At 44.1% G+C, this 20751-nt stretch overlaps 1 protein-coding gene across 2 annotated transcripts in view; it reads left to right on the forward strand.

Moving 5' to 3' along the window:
- znf704 (zinc finger protein 704) overlaps positions 1–20751 on the forward strand; it is a 266441-nt gene that overhangs the window by 234426 nt on the left and 11264 nt on the right. For both annotated transcript variants that reach the window (XR_005943277.1, XM_041189185.1), the window contains exon 8: positions 20025–20122. Coding sequence is in view for 1 of the 2 variants with exons in the window: in XM_041189185.1 (XP_041045119.1) it covers positions 20025–20122 (98 nt within the window). In the remaining variant the exon portion in view is untranslated. The remainder of the gene's footprint in view (positions 1–20024; positions 20123–20751) is intronic.

Consider the following 20751-nt stretch of genomic DNA (forward strand, 5'->3'; position numbering starts at 1 on the left):
TGCGGGAGGGTGAGAGTTCCAGGTGCGGGAGACGGTGAGGGTTCCAGGTGCGGGAGGGTGAGAGTTCCAGGTGCGGGAGACGGTGAGGGTTCCAGGTGCGGGAGACGGTGAGGGTTCCAGGTGCGGGAGACGGTGAGAGTTCCAGGTGCGGGAGACGGTGAGGGTTCCAGGTGCGGGAGACGGTGAGGGTTCCAGGTGCGGGAGACGGTGAGGGTTCCAGGTGCGGGAGACGGTGAGAGTTCCAGGTGCGGAAGACGGTGAGGGTTCCAGGTGCGGGAGATGGTGAGATTTCCAGGTGCGGGAGACGGTGAGAGTTCCAGGTGCGGGAGACGGTGAGGGTTCCAGGTGCGGGAGAAGGTGAGGGTTCCAGGTGCGGCAGACGGTGAGGGTTCCAGGTGCGGGAGACGGTGACGGTTCCAGGTGCGGGAGACGGTGAGGGTTCCAGGTGCGGGAGACGGTGAGGGTTCCAGGTGTGGGAGACGGTGAGAGTTCCAGGTGCGGGAGACGGTGAGGGTTCCAGGTGCGGGAGACGGTGAGGGTTCCAGGTGCGGGAGATGGTGCAGATTCCGGTCAGCGGAGATGGTGAGGGCTCAGTGTGCTGGAGACGATGAGGGCTCCGGGGCAGCAGAGGCAGTGAGGGCTCCAGTTGTGAATATTACAATGAATGCAGCACTCTTTCTTTAGCAGCATTGAAAATGTTTGTCTCGTTTATTATAACTTACTCAAACAAAGCTGGATTTTCAGCAATGGCATCAATGAAAACAAACTGCCGAGCCAGGATGAGCATTGACCATAAAATGCACATTTGATCGTGGAGCATATCTTCACATCTCTTACAGAATTGTTGCTCAGCATCTGCAATAAGTTCCAAATGGAGTAAGTAAAGAACAACAAAGGTGTCACTCAAGTTGGACAACTTTCACCAGTGTTGCCTATGTAGGATCCTGAGCATCACATGGAGAGACAGCGTCACTAACGGGGAAGTGGTACAGAGGACTTATCAGATGTGCCTGTGGAGCATCATGACGGAGAGATAACTGGTGCTGGCAGAACACGCCCTCCACCTCCCATACATATGCCCCGTCAAAAGTGCCAGTAGAATGGTTACCACTAGGTAATAGAATACATTGGGTTGGGGGGTGCGCAAAGGAGACCGGGCAAAGTACATTTAAGGAGGACGTCCAAGAGTGGGACACCACTTGGGCTGAAGTGAAAGAAATTGCAATGGACTGGGGCCAGTGGTGGAGTCTTGCTGCCCATTTTCCCGTAAGAGACCGGAGGAACTAAATCTAAGTAAGTAAGTAAGTAAAACAAATAACAATAAATATTTATGTTTAATTGTATAACTCATTTTTACATAGAAAAAATAATTGTCTTACAGGGAAGCCCATGGAATTTTTATAATACGAGAGAGGGGGCCTCAGAAGCAAAAAGGTCAAGAACCCCTGAGTTATGTTATAATGTCTTTCTATATTAGTCTTCCGCAGAACATCACTTCACACTTGTGTGCATTGAACTTCATCTGCCATTCTTCTGCCCATATCACTATTCTGTCTACGTAATCATGTTAGCCTGGCTTGTAGTTTTCAGGTTTATCCATTCTCGAAAAGTGATATAACGTCAGCAACCTTCCACTCCTTTGGAATTTCTCCTGTATCCAAAGAGGATTAAAAGATAGTGACAAGTGCCTCTGCTACTTCTACCTTTGCTTATCTCAGCAACCTATGATTTCATCTGGACGAGGTGATTTACCAACTTCAAGTTATGCAAATATTTTCAGTACATCTTCTCTATCCATTACTATCCTGTCTATAACTTCCCTCTTTTTTAGTATAACCTTCACATCATCTTCCTTTGTGAAAACAGATGCAGTGTACTCATTTAATACTCCAGGCATAGCTTCTGCCTCTACATGGAAAATACAGTATCCCTTTGGGCCCTTAATAGACATGACTTTTTTCCTAGCTAATGTTGCACTTTATATATTTACGAAATGCTTTAGCTTTAATCTAATGTTGCCTGCTGCTTCCACTTTAGCGGATCAGGGAAGGTCTTACTATACAACCTTGCCAAAGTCTCCAGGACCATCATGTGCATGCTTTTTAGTTTTGCCATCCTTTGAAGTATAACCATGGAGTAAGAGGTCAGTCAACTACGACAGTTAACTATACAAAAAAGAACAAAAAAGGAGACAACCAAGAGAGCTGGAAGATCCATGAAATATTTTGGTCACTGCTAAGTTCACACCTCAAGCCCTCATTGATGATGCCATTACCCAAGAGCATCATTAGTGATCTTTACATCCTCACTGTGTCAATATGTTACCTGCTGTTGAACAACATACAAAAATCAATATCTAGAAACATTGGGACCTCAGTGCACCAAATTTCATTATAGAAGTATCCCTAACATTAATGCATGTGAACCGAGTCTTCTGTATTATAAGATTTGATTTCTGGAATCACAAATTACCCAAAAAATGGGGTCGAGTTCATAAGTGATTTTGAAATAGTTTATTAAGAAGCAACTCACTTACCAAGCTACTTATCCCAAAGCTAACTGATCATGCTTTTAGGTTATGATCAGTATGGATCTTTCTGCCCTTCCAATATGTTTCTCTATATCTTTCTCCAGAGAGATTGTATTCTGAATATTCTAGATCCGCTCCTAAGTTGCCAAAGACAATTTCCATTTTGAACTAAATGCTTCCCTCCTTGACCTGTATTCCTTGTACAAGCAAGTCTCTTGCTGGGACAAATAATGAAAACCCATTCTATCATATTGGAAGGACCAAACCATAACAAACCTCCTTGTTTGAGTGCTAATGTGTTGTACAAAAGTAAACAACCTTATACCTAGTCTGTTGTCCCCACCTGAGAATCATCCTAATTAAGATTTAAGGTGAGGTTGTGTACCTTTGTTGGTTAACTTGTTGTAAGCTGAACAGTAACATCATATTATGAAGCAAAGCAAAATTCCTCCAGGCCATTTACCTAAAAGCCCCAAACTATTTAAATGTTCTTTGATCCTTGGTCCCATCGCAAACTGGGCAATAGATACCAAATTCCTTTGTCTTCTCTATAAACACCCTGTTTTTGCTCAGCTGTGCTGTGTGTAGCCTCCTCCTCCAACACACTAAATCCCCTAGTATAAATGTATTTGAGCTAGTATTCATTAGGGTGGAGTGAATAATATTGGATACTGTGAGATACTATGGGTCTGATCAACACTGAACCCTAAAGCAACTTCCTGAAGAAGAACATATGTTACAATGCTGTCATCATTACAGCCCTTCAAAAAGAGATCATATGAGAATGTAGAAGAGTGTACCACCTCCTTTAAAATAGTGTTGAGTGAAATTTCAAACAAAACATTCAGCATTTGCTACTACTCCTGTTGCAAAGCCAGGGCCTATATGCACATGTGAAGAAAGTCTCTCTGTTGCCTCTTTGCAATAAAATTAGAAACAACCTTTTGGACAGTAATCCACAATTTTTCATTTACAAATGGCAGCAAAGGAAATTTTCCTCCATGTTTAGCAACATATTTTTAGTATTTAAATTAATGATTAAATGATCCTTTCAAGAGCAGCATCATTGACTATTCTCTTAAGTAGACCTCATATACCCATCAGATGCAAATGTGTCTTTACTTGCCCAATAACAGGTTCTGATTGAACATTAGAAAACCTGTGGGGCACGATTTTTCAGATGGTAGGGCTTCCTGCCCCGCCACCCATAGAGTGGACAGGGAATGCATCCCTGTTGATACTGGCTGCCGTGCAGCCATTTGACGTTCAGCGGGGTGTTAATTGGCTTCCGTCCCCATCTGGAGAAGAAGAGCTTTAGAGAGCTGCGGACAACGGATTGGAAGGCAGCCCTGTAGCCCCAACAATGCCAGATTCCAGCAGTGGCCACTGCTGGCACTACAGTTGATATCTGAAGAAGAGGAGCTAATGGAGACTGGACTTCAGGTCAATCCTGGCTATTGGCAGAGCTTGGCTGGCAAGCCTGAGTGACGGGAGTGGAGGGCCAGGTTTCAGAAGCCAAAAGGGGATAAGGCTTTGTATGGCTTGCCTCTGGGCACAGGGACCCTTAAAGGACATCTCCCCACTTTGCCTGACACCAGCTCATCCAGTAAAAGCTGCCAGGCTACTCATTTGGCATGGGCTTTCCCCTGCCACAGGTAAGATAGCAGCGGGGCAGGATGAGGCACTTGGGTGGCCATTAGTTGTCCAATTAAGGGCCTTAATAGTTCAAAGGAGAGGTGGGTTAGCCAATGCATCCACCATCCCCCGTAAAATGGGAGACAGATCAGGACGGGCAGGCAGGCCATGTGCTGCATTTTACAAGCCCAATGCCCCCACCTCCCTGTCTTCAGATATGCTGCAGGGGACCGTAAAATCCTGCCAATGGATTCAGTAGGGAACCCTTGGCACTGTACATTGGCCTACTGGGATAAACAGCACATGATTCTCTTCTGGAGGAGGCAAATTGCACAGATCATGGTTCAGGCTCTAAACTAACAAATGGATTATTTAATGTGGAACGGGTAAATGAATGGTTATCAATGCAAACAGTATATGGCACAGTAATTACAAACTACCGTCCAGTCCGACATAAATCTAAACAATAAAAGGCCATTTTTTCCCAGAGCTATCTCTCAATGTATTTTGGATCATGAAAATAAATGCACACTTCTTTTAGAGTCAGACTCGCAACATTCTTTGCTGGCTATGGATTGACTGTTGAGTTAATGGAAGGTAGCCCAATATAAACTTCTGGTCACAGAGTTGTCTGTCAATAGGAATACAAAGAATCATTTATCTTTCCCCCAGTCCAGATTCTACTCAGAAATTCACCTAGACATAGCTGTCAATAAAGAGTCTTTACCCGAGAACAATAATCACTTTGGTGGTTTTAAATTAAATGACATGGCTAGTTTCTTTGAACTGTGCTGTGCTAAATATATTGAATTATAGGCTGGACAGGTCCCTATCCATATTCAAGGGCAGCAATCAGAGCAAAAATACTAAGGACTTCCAGAACACCACATGACCCTATCTTGCTCTGAGGTACCAATATTAACCAAACTGCAATGTAAAATCTTTGTATTTGCAGAAGACAACAAGCAATAACTGATCTTAACGCTGTCCAAATTGTGGTTAGCAATAAGGAAAATTGTCAGTTAGCAACAATCATTCTAGTCATTTTCACAGTTGGCATGCTTAAGCTAAATCACATGATATTTCAGATGTGTGTATCCTCCAGAAAGAGTTGTAATATTGGGTTTCACAATATCCAGCTTAAATTACATGCAACTCAAGACCCACCATTATCATTAATTCACATGGGGTATCTGGTTTTTAAATGATCACGAGCAGTGAAGATAAAAAGAGTCTTTAGTTTGTCAGCATGCATATAATTACATTAGAATATAATAATAGCTCCAATCTTTCCCTTGTTCTATTTGCACATAATGCTCTTATCTGTTGATTGGTACATTATGAATTTATGACTTTAGTTGGGGTATAGCCAGGCGTATGACACTTTTTATCCTGGAGCAGCATAAACGTTGAGGAAAGTGAGTAATGCTTCCAAATTCCATCGCACTGGGATCCACCCTCTGTATAACTTCTGGTACTACACCTAAATCTGGCTCCTAATTGCTTAAGGCTGCTGACCTGGTTCCTGATCTTATAAAATTTTCTACCTACTGCATAGTTCATCCATGTTAAGATCTGGGCTTGCAAGGAAGATTATTAACAGGAATTGAGAAGGACAACAAAATTGTCAGCATGAACTGAAGGGGGAGGAAAGTGTCAGTGTAAATTGAAAGAGAAGGGTTCATGAATTTTATACGAGAGAAAAGCAAGAGTGCTTCCATGAACATGGGTGGGGTTGCTTTTTTAATCTAGATATTGGGCAGGTGAAGACATGCTGTTCACAGATTGTGTGCTCACATAGAAAAGTTGTCTGTGTTGGTGGGCTCCAGGAAAATACCTAGAGTAAAAATCCTGCAAACATCATAATGTATGCCATGCTTCTGTTGTACATTGACTACTTCTGTGTTACTGATTCAGAAGGTGGATAAAGGTAGCAACAAGAGAGACAAAAGGTACCTCAGAGCAAGATAGGGTCATGTGGTGTTCTGGAAGTCCTTAGTATTTTTGCTCTGATTGCTGCCCTTGAATATGGATAGGGACCTGTCCAGCCTATAATTCAATATATTTAGCACAGCACAGTTCAAAGAAACTAGCCATGTCATTTAATTTAAAACCACCAAAGTGATTATTGTTCTCGGGTAAAGACTCTTTATTGACAGCTATGTCTAGGTGAATTTCTGAGTAGAATCTGGACTGGGGGAAAGATAAATGATTCTTTGTATTCCTATTGACAGACAACTCACTTGCTGAGTGAGGGCAGCACTCCTTTGAAATTTTCCCTATATTCATCATCCACACAGTTGAGGCCAAACATGCCATGGACCATCTCCTCATATTGGGTTAAATGCTTTAATCATGATGATCCCTCATCATTTGTGAACATTTGTTCCCAGTGGATACGTGCAGATTTTTCCTGGACATCCAGATGCCATAAATCCAGTCCTGTGGCCAAGGCATACCCGTGTGTGTGTGAGTGCAAACCAACAGAACATGCACATAGCTTTAGCATTAAATGTCAAATTCTAATTGCTTATTGAGCACACCCAACAATCAGTTGTAAATTTCACACTTTAGAGTGCTATATGACATTATCGCTGAATTGATTTATATAAAAAATGAAACCCTAGGATATGTTTATTTTGGCGTGGAGTTCCAGGCAGTAATTTTGTTTTGCCTCCTGTATTGTTCTGAACATAGTTAACACACTATTTACATTAGCCGCTGGATTTAATTATATCCATTGAGTTCACTCTGCTGCTGGGATTATAGTGCATTACAAAGCCATCTATAATAACAAGATGGGGTAAAGATTGCCTCTGTGTAGTATTATAAAGAATGTGTTTATGGCTTATAACACATATAATACAGGAAAGCACTTAGCACCCTTTGGGATGGAAAATGAACGTAATGAACAGTCTTAAAAGGAACTAAATACATTATGAGATTATTTTCTCTGCGTTTATATGCAGTAGAATTATAAACACCTTTATTAATACTGCACATAGGAAACCTTCACTCCTTTTATTAATGATGGCTTTTTTCGATATTGAGAATTCATGCTGAAATTCCCAGCCTTTCTGCCAGTCTTTGATGTCAGGGTATGTTACGTGGATTAGTCTGCAGGTGAATTGGCCAGCTGGGCTCATTTTAAGGTAAAGTTTAAATAAGTATGTGAGGAGGATGTATTAAATCCCCCTTCATGTTTTGGAATAACTCATGTTTAATCACGCCTTTGTTGGTTAACTCTGAGCACCCAGTTTTTTGTATATATTTGAAATTTGGCTGATCTGTATTTGGGGGGGAATTTTGTTTTGGTTAAGAGGAAGAGTGTGGATTTTGTTTTGGCATTAATTTCAGTTTAATGCACTGTTTCAGTTTCAGTTTGGCTAAATCAGAAAATCATGGATTTAATCCAGAACTTGAGCTCATAATCTCAAGGTGATATTTCCGTGTAACCCTGACCACTGCATCAGCAGGGGTCATCAAAGCTGTCGCCTTTTGGTTAAGATGTCAAACTATGACTCCGTCTACCCATCCTTAAGGTCGTATAAGATCCCACGGCATGGTTCTCTCTGTTTCCCGGCCAGCATCCATCCCTCAGCCAGCACCACCCAAAACAAAATTACTGGTCATTTGTCACACCGCTGTTTGTGAAATCTTGCTGTGCACAAATTGAGTGCTATATGAATGCAAGTTGTTTCTTTTTCTAATGTACAATTCTAGAATCAGTATCAACATGGCTTATGCTCAAGTATAAGATTCTCAGCTGTTCCCCAATAATATGAGTCTTTACATCAACTTCAGAAAACCCCTACGCCTGTGCTTCAATTATTGAAACACAAAATCCTTGGAGGGCTTGACAGAGTGGATGCTGAGAGGCTGTACAGTATTGAACTGGGCGGTCGGAGTTTCAGGACAAGGTGTCAACCATTTAGGACTGGTGTGAGGAGCAGCTTCTTCACTCAGAGGGTTGTGAATCTTTGAAATTCTGTACCCCAGGAGAGCTGTCGATTCTCAGTTGTTGAGTATATTCAAGAATGAGTTTGGTAGTTTTTGTACTCTAAGGGAATCAAGCAATATGGGGATGAGGCAGGAAAGCGAACTTGAAGTAGAAGATCTGCCATGATCATTAAATGGTGAAGCTGAAATGTCTATAAGGTCCACTCCTGCTCCTATTTCATATGCTCTTATATTCTTAATTTTATCTCATCATCAGCCACTCTTAGTATCTCTGAGTACAGGCTTGTCCCAACCTTTTAGCATTTGGGGGGGGGTCACATTTCAATTTTTCTCAAACGCGGGAGGAGGGGGAATGATGAGCAAATTTCAGAAAGATAAGGTTTGACACAATATTAAACATGAATTTCAAAAGAAAACCTGATGCATGAAAAGAAACAACTTGCTGAACAAATGAAACCCACAATAATAAATTGATTATTTTTATTACTCATTTAAAAAAAATTAAGACGACCATTCGACTGTGAAAGGTTGAGCGTGTGTGCCCAGCTCACTCCCATCTCAGGGTACTCACTCACTCACCCTCACCCACTGTGAGAGTTGCTTTTGGTGTGTGAGGGTGAATGAAAACACTGAGACTGGGAGTAAGCCAAATACACTCTCCTCTCCCTCACACTTTCTCTCTCTCTCACACACACACACATTTACCCCCCTCACACACCCACTTACCCCTCTCTCTCACACACACACTCACCCTCTCTCTCACACAGACACACTCACCCCCCTCTCTCAAATACACACATACACACTCACCCCTCTCTCTCTCATACACAGACACACACAAACACACACACCCGCTCCCTCACACAAACACACCCCCTCTCCCTCACATACACACATACTCACCCTCTCCCTCTCTCACACACACTCACCCCTCTCTCTCACACACACACCCTCTCACTCTCTGTCTCCCTCATACACACACACACCCTCTCCCTCTCTCTCACACATACAAACTCACCCTCTCCCTCTCTCTCTCTCTCTCTCACACACACACACACTCACCCACTCTGACACACACACACGCTCAGTGTCTGTGTCAGACACACACATGCTCACCCTCTCTCTCTCTGTCAGACACAGACACACTGACCCTCTGTCAGACACACACGCTCACCCTCTCCCTCTCGGGCAACCACACACTTTTTCGCACACACACACAATCCCTCTCTCTCTCACACACACTACCCCCTCTCTCTCACACACACACACACCCTCTCCCACACACACACACACCCTGTCTCTCTCACACACAGACCCCCTCTCTCTCTCATACACACACCTCACCCCTCTCTCTGTCTCTCACACATGCATACACCCACACACACTTACCCTCTCTCTCACACATACACACACCCTGTCCCTCTCTCTCTCACACACACACACACACACCCTCTCCCTCTCTCTCTCACACACTCACCCTCTCTCTCAGACACAAACACGCTCACCCTCCCTCTTTCTGTCAGACACACGCTCAGCCTCTCTGTCAGATGCACACACGCTCACCCTCCCTCTCTCTGTCAGATGTACAAACGCTCACCCTCCCTCTCTCTGTCAGAAGCACACATGCTCACCCTCCCTCTCTCTGTCAGACGCATACAAGCTCACCCTGTCTCTCAGACAACCACACACCGACCCTCACACCCGCCCTCCCTAACTTCCTCATTCCCTCACCCTTTGAAATATACACCCTCACCCACTGTCCCACCCACCCTCAATAACTGATCCACCCTCACTCACCAAATTGCTGTGGGGGTGGGGAAGACACACTGAGAGCGGAAGAGAGGCCTGAGGCCTTGCAGCAACTGAACATGGGTGCCCGCTCAGGGAAGTGCTGAGAGCTGGTGGAATGCGGGAGGAACCGGGGGAAGCACGGGAGGAACCAGGGAGCACAGGAGGAACCGGGGAGCACGGGAGGAACCAGGGGGATGTGGGAGGAACCGGGGGAACACGGAGAGGAACCGGGGGAACGTGGAATGAAACTGGGGAAATGCGGAGAGAAACCGGGGGGAACGTGGAATGAAACTGGGGAAATGCGGAGAGAAACCTGGGGAACGCAGGGACGAGCTTGGGGATCACGGCTAGAACTAGGGAAGCGCAGCCAGAGCTGAACCAAAGAACTATAAGCTGTTGGGGGGGAATAGAGAACCTATCAGCAGCAAACGTGGGAGAGAAACAGACTGTGATTGGAGGAGCAGTCCCTTGCACAAATCTTCAAACTCATTGACCCTCCGACTAGCATTTTCAACAAACACTCTGGAGGCCACGTGGAGAGGCTTGTGGCCCGTGAGCCACAGGTTGGACAAGCCTGTAAAATCGGAACAGTCAGTTCAACACTAAATTATGACTGCAATGTACTATAGGCCTGCACCCATAAGGAACTGAACAGACTGATTTTATGCGAAACTCTTGGGGCTGAATTTTCCCCCTATTGAGGGGGTGGACTGGTGGTTGGGGGTGGTGGGGGGCGGGGGGGGGGGGGGGGGGGGGGGGGGGGAGGTTTGAAGGGCGAGCACGCACAGGCGCGCTTCCGATCGGCGCCCCCAATCGGAGGCACGGTGCCATTTTACACGGGTGGGCCAATTAAGGCACGTCACATCTGCAGGGAAGTGCTATGTGCTCCCTGCGGGTGGGGGGTGGTGGGGGGGGGGGGGGGGGGGGGGGAGCACTCCCTAAATTGAGAGTGCGCTCTTTTGCACATGCGCACAAAAATTTTTTAAAGCCTACATGAAACCTCATCCCGCTGGTGGATGAGGTTTCAAGTTTTTTTTAATTGCCGCCAGGGCTCCTGGCCTGCCCACCAAACTTAAGGTTGGACGGGCAGGTCCTTTAATTACTTATTTGACCCTGTCAATGGCCTCAATTGGCTGTTGACGGGTCAGCAGGCCCGCAGCTGATTTCGCTGTGCCCCTGCCTTCCTGAAAATTTAAATGGGGCGTGGTAATGTCGGGAGTTCCCCCCGACGTCACCACGCGTCATTTTACACATTAGCGAGCGGACTCCGCCCCCGCTCACTGACGCGTACAATCCTGCCCTTGCAGTGGACAGAGGCTCCAAGTCCCAGAGATAAAAGGACAGTACAACTGTCACTCCGTCTTGGCCATATTGCTTTTGATATGACAGGCTGTGGCATCAGCAGAAATGAGCCAAGGACCTGGCACTCATGGATGGATGACAGCTGTAGAAACCAGTTTTGTGTCATTTTATAATTTTGAGTACAAACTACAGTTAGAAAAGTGTGGGAAACCATAGCATATTCTTGAAAGTATTACCTAAATTCAAATATTGTTCATTTGAGGCACTGAGGCTTGGATCCCAGTAAACCAGCTGTGAATCTGCAAATCACACTCTTGAGTTACACTCATATTGACCAGCTTTTTGTATGTTCTCAGCCAAGATCTGAGTGGAGCATATACCAAGCAGCATTGAAAAGTAAGCACCCTGCTTCTTCCACCAGCACTTGCTTTGTGTTAGCTATTGGTAGATAAGTATGGCCCTGAACCAAACCTTTCAGACCACCTAATTATGAAAGGTGACCACTGAATAGCAGTGGAGCTTAATACCGGAAGGAAAATAGCATGCTTCTTTCCCAAGTTGGCAACATGTTTTACTTGGATGTAGAAGTGCTATTCCTAGATCATTACTTTTTCAAGCTGCTTTTTTGAACCATCTTTTTCATTAGCTTCTGCGTGTGCAGTAGAATTCCTAGAGAGTTGCAGTGTAGTTAGTAGTGAGGGATATGGACTGAATCAATTCCAGGAAATAGCCATTGTGCTCATTGATATGTAATTATTTATGGTCTGCTTCTAAGAACTGTTACCATGACGGATACAGTAACTGCAGTTGATTTTATCTCTGTGCTTGCGAAGAATATAGACAACCATCAGTGTCATTGCTCTCTGAAACAGACAGTAGTGGTGCAGATGATTTACAATAATTATGGACCTAACCCTTCCATGAAAGGGATTGATTGCTTCACAGTGTCAGTATTCTGAAATAACATCTCATAATGATTTACAATAATTATCTGAAATGTTCTGGAAATGAACATATTCAGTACTCATGGCAGTTTGGCTAACAAGTTAATGTGGATTTCAATGATTTTTATGGACAATAATATGATACAGAATGCATCCACATTTAATCCTTTTCATGTTCTTTGGAGTGAGACACTTGATATATTACCATGCTTACCCAGTCCTCTGTAGAATACATGAAGCATCAATAATATTGAATTTATTGGTATGAGGCACTGTGATTTACAGTAATTGTGCTCAATGTTTCTTCATGAGTTACCATACTTTGCCCATTAGAGCAGAATGATGAGAATATTTGCCAGCCCTGAGAACTCTAATATGTACAATTAATGTCTTTGTTACAAGGCTGCACTGTATTGTTATGCTGTACTTCAATCCCCCTGGCAAAAGTGAACCAAATCAAAAGCTCATTACATGTTCTCTAGATACTGGAACCTAATGAGCATGACTTCATAGCTAGATGATGACTGCTATTCTGTATTCTTCTATTCTACATCCTAAAGCTTGTGTTGGCACTTTTTACTTTAATGTTTTTGATAAATCTTGAGCTTCGTTACACAAAGAACACTTGCGCTGATTAAAATGACTTCACTTGACTCTTAGTGGGTTAATGTTTGTTTCTCAAAAATGTCTTGTTCAAGTCTCGAAGAAATGAGTTATGAAAGCTGCAATTTCTGAATGGTGTCCACAAAACATTTTTTAATTTCCAGTTGCCTCTTGCAACCAGTAGTCTTGTCACCCAAGAGAAAGTTGGTGAAAAGTCACGCCCGAGTCAAATCACAGTTTGCACTGCTACATTCTGACGAGCTTTTCAGGACTCTACAAGGCCTAACCAGGGTCTAAAGGGACTAAAAACAGAAAATGCTGAAAGTACTCAGTAAGTAAGACCACGTTTGTTGAGAAAAATGGGTGGAATTTAATGCCCTCCCCTGTGGCAAATTTGGTGGTGGAGGGCATTTAATCAGGCGGGAGGGTGGTGGGTGGGGAGCCTGCCACATTCTCACCACAGCCCCCATTAAGCAAGGCTCATGGATGGCCTTCCTGCCCTGCCATCAATTGAGGCCCTTACCTGGGCAATTGTTGCCCACTTAAGGACCTAATTCAGCTGCTGCTGGTATTTTAGCCAGGTTGACTTAGGAGCTCGCCATGTGGGAAGCCAGGACAGCAAACCCTCTCAGGGTTGCTTGCAGGCTCCAAGGGAATCCCTTGTTTAAAGGCACTCAGTGCTGATCGAAGGACCCAGTATCAGCGTGCTGAAAGCCATCCCCTGCCCTTGCTGCCTATACCCCCTCTTCTGACCCCACAACCCCCGCCCCACAATCCCCCTTCTGCCATCAGTCACCTGTGGCTGGCCCATTAGCAGTCCTAGGCCTCAGGTGGGTGTAGTATTGGCAGCAGCCACCGTCTCTCACTGATGGGCCAGCAGGTCTCGGTGGGTGGGACTTCCGCCCCTGGGGTCTATGCTCACCGCTGCCAGTACGGTGCCTGATGTCGATGCCGTAATTTAGCAATTAATGTGGCGGATCTTCCCAAAAAGAGGTGATATGGGGCTCTTGCTGGCTTTCTAGCCAGCGAATGAGATCTCCATCAACTCCATTAAATACCGCACAACATTTCAAGTTGTGATGACATTTCAGCTCAGAAGAGTCAATATGACCTGAAACGTTCTGTTTCTCTTCACAGATGCTGCCAGGCATGCTGAGTATTTCCAACATTTTCTGTCCCTTATTTCAGATTTCTGGCACATTTAGTTAAGTACAAAGAGCTATGGGTCACAGCTCAGTGGTTTCATGGTAACGAGGTCCAAGGACCAATTTCGGGAGATCCTTGGGCTGACCTCTTCAAGTACATGTTGAAGTAGTTTTGCCTGTTTCACGCACTTGGCTATATTCTAATCAATTCCTTTCCCTTTAAAAATACAACAAAGTAACATCTTGCAATCTGGCTGAAAGATTTCATGGTCCATCAGAGCCATGGTTGGAGAAAACTTGAGACTTGGGATTTTCACAGGGTCACGGAGACTCTGCGGACCTTTAAATATGGCAGGCAGGACCCAGATGTGGAAGTCCTGCCCCCATTTCCACGAGATCCCATTTTTACTGGTAAGGGAAAGTGGGCAGGGTGTGACTCACACATGAGGGTAACCTGAGCTCAGCAGGGCCATTTGAACTCAAACAGACCCTATTTTCGCCCACAGTGTCGGAGTCACGAATCTTTAGAATAGATGTAAATGCTCTTGAAGGGGGAATAAGTTATGTAGAACTGTCATGATGTTAAGTTATTTAAATCCTTTAAAAATTAAAAAAAAACAGGCTGCCTCTGTCAGTGAGGGTTGTAAAAACTCGATAGCTGTTGACATTTCTCCAGGGGCTATCCTTGTGTCATTATGAATCTTGGCTGCTTTCCACAAGCTATAATTATCTCAGTAGGGGGGCCTATTTCACATTTTAATTGACAACTCAAAGAGGACATTAAAGCTGTCTTTGATGTGGGGGTTATGAACCAAATTTTGTTTTTATAAGGGATTAAGCACTTGAGATTTTAAACCATTGATTTTAACCATTGAACTGTGAACCATAGTTCTTTCATGAATGAGAGTAGTGAAGGCTATAATAGTTACTTATACCTTTATTTTATCTCAACTTAGCTCCCGATGTCTGCCCATGGTAGACACTGGGAGAGTTGGCATGGAGGGTGTAAGGGCCAAGGATGGCGGGTGAGTTGACATTAGTTGGCAGTAAGTTAGCAGGGAGGCTACAGGTGGCCATAGGACGGGTGGGGGGCATGTTGGCATTACATTGGTATGGAGGCATGCAGGTGTTAGGGGGAGTGGGTAGGTGAGGGGGGTGGGGTGATAGTGTGTGAGCGGTGAGGGCTAGAGGGCCTAAAATGTGAACAAAAAACTGCAATTATTTTTTTCCCAGAAAAACCAAGGCTTTTTTTTTTGCAAAAATATACTTTATTCATAAAACATCTTCAACAACATTCCAAACCATTTCAAAATCACCATCACAAAAGTACAATCAGGTTCAACTTTTACAAAATGTATCACAAGGTGCATCAGTACAAACAATGAATATTACAATCATTTTAAGACATTCATTTTGAGCTGTACAGCCCGAGGGGATTTAAACAGTTCCCAGTCCCTCGGTGCACTGTGGCAGAAAGGTCTTAGGCAGTGACCCTTCCCCATTGCGCCTTTGCAGCAGCTGCCCCAAGCTTTAGTGCGTCCCTCAGCATGTAGTCCTGGACTTTGGAATGCGCCAGTTTGCAACACTCAGTCAGGGATAACTCTTTGCACTGGAAGACCAACAAGTTTCGGGCAGACCAAAGAACAGGCCTTTTAACCAGCCTGTATTTGGTCACCTCCAAGCTGCTTCTGTGGCAGTGGGCCCGACTCTATCCCGCTCCTACCTCCTTAGAGTGAAAATTGGGTCTGATGGGCATTTCTACCAATGCAGGTCCATGAAGTCGGGAAATTTCCCGACTAGAGCTATCCACCTTAGTAGTGAAAATTTAGCCCTCAAAGCAGCATCCATGTGGCTTTGTTTCTTTTTATAATTTATTCGTTCACAGGGTTTGGGCATGGTTGGCTAGGCCAGCATTTATTGCCCATCCCTAATTGCCCTTAAGGAGGTGGTGGTGAGCCGCCTTCTTGAACCGCAGCAGTCCATGTGGTGTAGGTACACCCACAATGCTGTTAGGGAGGGAGTTCCAGAATTTTGACCCAGTGATAATGAAAGATAGTTCCAAGTCATGATGGTGTGTGGCCTGGAGAGAAACTTGCAAGTGGTAGCGTTCTCATCCATCTGCTGCCCTTGTCCTTCTAGGTGGTTGAGGTCATGGGTTTGAAAGGTACTGTTGAAGGAACCTTGGTGAGCAGTGAGTCTAGTAGGTGGCACACCATCATGACTTGGAACTATCTTTCATTATCACTGGGTCAAAATTCTGGAACTCCCTCCCTAACAGCACTGTGGGTGTACCTACACCACATGGACTGCTGCAGTTCAAGAAGGCGGCTCACCACCACCTCCTTAAGGGCAATTATGGATGGGCAATAAATGCTGGTCTAGCCAACCACGCCCAAACCCTGTGAACGAATAAATTATAAAAAAGAAAGCCACATGGATGCTGCTTTGAGGGCTGAATTTTCACTACTAAGGTGGATAGCTCTAGTCGGGAAATTTCCCGACTCCATGGACCTGCATTGGTGGAGAGGGCAATTATATTGAACATCTTATCTTTTCTATTTCATATCGATGGCTGCATGTGAAATAATCCAACTGATGTGAATAATATTTATATTTGGATGGAAAAGCTAAAATGTACATTTCCAAAGCTGACCAGGATTTTTTAATAATACTAGCACCAAAATTTCAATTAAGCACCAAGACATTGGGGGAATGGTAGCTAAATGTTAATATTACTGGACTAGTATTCCAGAGGCATGGACTAGTGCTCTGGGGACGAGTTCAAATCCTACTAAGGCAGCTATAAGAATTTAAAATCCATTAATGAAGTAGCAGAGAGCTTGGCATAGTTGGATGCTGAAGATCACAGAGTGGCTGCAGATGAGCTACAGTGGATGTGTGAAGATGGCACAAGACAGACGAATGTGATATACCATGACAGCAGATCTTATAGTAGGAGTAGTTACAAGCAGGACAGGACAGGAATGATGTAAATTTGGAATAAAAAGCCACTCTCACTAATGATGACTGTGAAACTATTGGATTATCATTAAATTCCATCTGATTCATTAATGAACTTCAGGGAAGAAAATCTGCTATCCTGACCTGGTCTGGTCTACATGTGAGTCCTGGTCCACAGCCCTTTGAAATGACCTAGCAAGACACTGAATTGTATCAAAACCATACTGAAAAGTGGAATAAGAATAAAATATGATGGACCCCTCGGCAATGACTAGGCACAGGACATGCCAAGGGCATCCCCACACTCTATATTGCAAAGTCCTAACAAAGGCACTAACATCCGGGAGCTTGTGCCAAAGTTGGGAGAGCTGTCCTGCAGACTATTCAAGTAGTAGCCTGACATAGTCATATTCACAGAATCATACCTTACAACCAATTTCCCAGACACCGTCATCATCCCTGTTGTGGCCTGTCCCATTAACAGGACAGACCCACCAAAGATAGCGGCACAGTGCTATAGGAGCATGTCTTCAGCTCATGACATCAAAGGTGGTATTGGTTCATCAGGAATGCACCTCGCTGCTAGACTATAGCATTCACCTCATCGTTGGGTCTACACTGTAAATGGGAGAGCAAGTTGCTGCTGCAGCCCATGACCAATGTAGGGTTATAATTTTTCACTTGGTCAACGGCAATTGCATCCATTTTGCCAGTGACTGTAAGATCCAGATGAAGTCTCATGACATCAGGTCAAAAATGGGCAAAGAAGCCTCCTACTATTCATCAACTACTGCCCTCCCTCAGCTGATGAATTACTCATCCATGCTGAACACCGCTTGGAAGAGGCGTTAATAGAAAGAGCACAGAATATACTTTGGCTGGGGTACTTCAATGTCCATCACTAAGAATAGCTTGGTAACACCACTGCTGACTGATGTGGCCGAGTCCTAAAGCCCCTACCTGCTGAACTGGGCCTACGACAGGTGGTGTAAGAACCAACAGAAAGGAAAAACCTACTTGTCCTTGTCTTCACCAATCTACCTGTTGTTATTGCATTAGTCCGCCACACAGTCCATGTGAAAATGAGGATTCCCTCCATTGTGTTGTGTGGCACTAGCACCGTGCTAAATGAGATAGATTCAGAAAGATTCAGCAGCTCAAAGCTGGGCATCTGTGAATTGCTTTGGGTCATCAGCAACAGAATTGTATTCAACCACAATCTGTAACCTCATGGCTTAGCATATCCCTCGCTCGGCGATTATAATCAGCTTGCTGCAAGGTCACTCTTAAATCCTTCAGTCTGATCGGGTAGGGTTTCCAGTGCTACTGCTCTGCTGGCTTCTTGCAGCACCTCTGCACCTGGGTGTTAAATAGCCATAACTATTGGAAAAAGAGATGGGAAGTTGAGATTATCTCTTCTATCTCATTAGCGTATCAATAATTACTCCAAAGCAGTTGGAGACCTGGCATAATGGCCTCTGACCCTCTACGCCTGAGGATGTGTGTTCCCAGACCCATTGTAAAATGGGTCTCAAATCTCAGTCCAACTTCAGGACTGGCTGTTTTGGTGCAATGCAATTAGGACTAGCAAGAAAATATGAAACTGGAAAAACTCAGCAGGTCTGGCAGCATCAGTGTTTTTCCAGGTAATTCTGTTTTTGTTTTTGTTTTGGATTTCCAGCATCCGCAGTTTTTTTGTTTTTAAAAATATGAAACTAACTGTTTGTTTTTCACAGGGGTTTGCAAAACATTGGCCTATAGCTGACAGTCTAAACACTGTGAAGGAGGGGAAGAACGTTGTGAAATAGCTCTAATGACATCATCAGCCATATGTGATAGTTTACATATTTTGTATAAATCCCAAAACCTACGAACATCACATTTAAAAGATCAAAGTGAATATGTGGCTTTAAGATTGTTCATAACCAATTTGACAGAACTGTGATGTGAAACTACGGAATTCAATTAAAACAAAACTTTGTTCTTTTCAGAGATTATCACTCTGAGGTTTTTAAATTATCTTATTTGGTAGGAAGGCCTGTGTTGATAAACTGAGTACCTAAAAATTTAAAAATCTTGCTAAAATATGATTGCAAAAAACATAAAAAGTAAAATCAGATATTTTTGTACTGTTGTAATTTCCGCTGACCAACTTCCTGATCCATGGAGCTGAATTTTCCTTCTGGGAGTGTGAAACAGAGGTTGTGACTATTTCTGCTGCCCTGAAGTCAGACCTGCGATTTTCCCCAAGCGGCCTTTTAATGGCCAAAGGTCAAGTTCACTGTCCATGAAGGATGACGCTCCTGGAGCTGGAGGGCCAATCAGCGACCTTCCAGCTTGAAAGGAGCTGCAATGGAAGGTAAGTAAGAGAGAAAGCACTTCAACATGCAGGCACCCTCTCTCCAACTTTTTTGGCGACAGAGGGACCTCTACAGAGTGGCCTGTGGCTGCCCCTGCACTGAGGCAGGAAGGGAGGACTTCTAGGCCTGCCTGGACTACTGACCTCGACTGCCGCTGGGCGTCCACCTCCAGGCACCTAAACCTGTCCGCCACCTGTAGGAACCTGAAGGTTGACTGGAGTATTCCAGTTGGCCTCCATTAGCCTCTTAATGAGCCTGATCAGATACCTGCTGTGTGCAGGCAGGCAACCCTACCAGCCCCCAATCCTGCCTCAGAGAAAATGGTCCAAAGGCGGGATGGAGTCGGGGGGAAAAGGCACGTAGGCCATGGAGCTATTTTTAGTTCCCCACCCAACTCCAATCCCAGCACTGACAGGAAAAATCCAGTCCATGGAGTTTGACTGCAGAATTCTGGTTAGGTCAACAGTTGTTGGATTGATGTAGTTTACACAGCGCTCCAACTAACTATGGGGATTGTTTGCTCTCATTTGAAGAACAGAAAAAGGACTCAGCTCTTGTTCGGTTCACTGTTTCTTGAAGGGTGAAGAATTGTGTGGTGAACATGGGACAGGAAGCAAATGTCTCCATTTATTTTTAAAAAGTCCTTAACACCCTTTTAGATTAAATGATTATAATGCAAACAATGTTAATTTTATTTTACAGGCTTTCTATCCAACAGAATGTAGGATTGCTGGACACTTTCAGCTGGGGCAGTATGTTAGTAAGACTGATGTAAATTTTCTATGTGTGCTAGGTTTCACCAACCCATAGCCAACCCGTGGGTATTGGAGAGCAGCGCCAGCAGCCCCTCACTTCACTCTCCTCTCCACCCAGACCTGTGGTTGGAGCAAGGTACAATACTCATTTCTCACTAACAATATACTGTTAACTTGCTTCTGCTTCAAATCCAGGCTTTTAAGGTTCGAGACCTGCTCTTTAACTATTGTTGAGATTCAGCCCACAACAATATTTATCCATGACAAGAGTAAGGTCAACACATTTAAAATTGTGGCTTATATTCAGGATGTTAAATGTTTTTAAGGAGGAACCATTTCTTGTTAGAATTGAGAAAACATTCTATTGGTATGGATTTCTGTTTATGTTGTTAATAACAACTTGTATATATACAGTGCCTTATTACATCAAAACATCTCAGAGCACTTTACCTGATGTATTACTTTTGGAGTGCAGTGATTGATAGTGTGGAAGCAAACAAATTAATTCAAAACTTCTCCAATTAAGGTGAAGCAAATAACAAATAAGGAGATGAAATTCTTCTTTTATTGATAAACAACACATTTTTTCATCCTGGTAATAAGTAATCTGTAAATTAAATTGCAGAACATGAATTTTTGAAATGAATGATTTTTGAGAGTGCAACTTGATTAGCCAGTCAGGAACTACAGTCACAGTCATTCATTTTCATGTTTTTCCTTTGAAGAAGTATACTGAAAGAGGACATACAGTCCTTAGAGCATCGA

This window comes from Carcharodon carcharias, chromosome 6, assembly GCF_017639515.1.
Source record: "Carcharodon carcharias isolate sCarCar2 chromosome 6, sCarCar2.pri, whole genome shotgun sequence".
Classification (NCBI taxonomy): Eukaryota; Metazoa; Chordata; class Chondrichthyes; order Lamniformes; family Lamnidae; genus Carcharodon; species Carcharodon carcharias.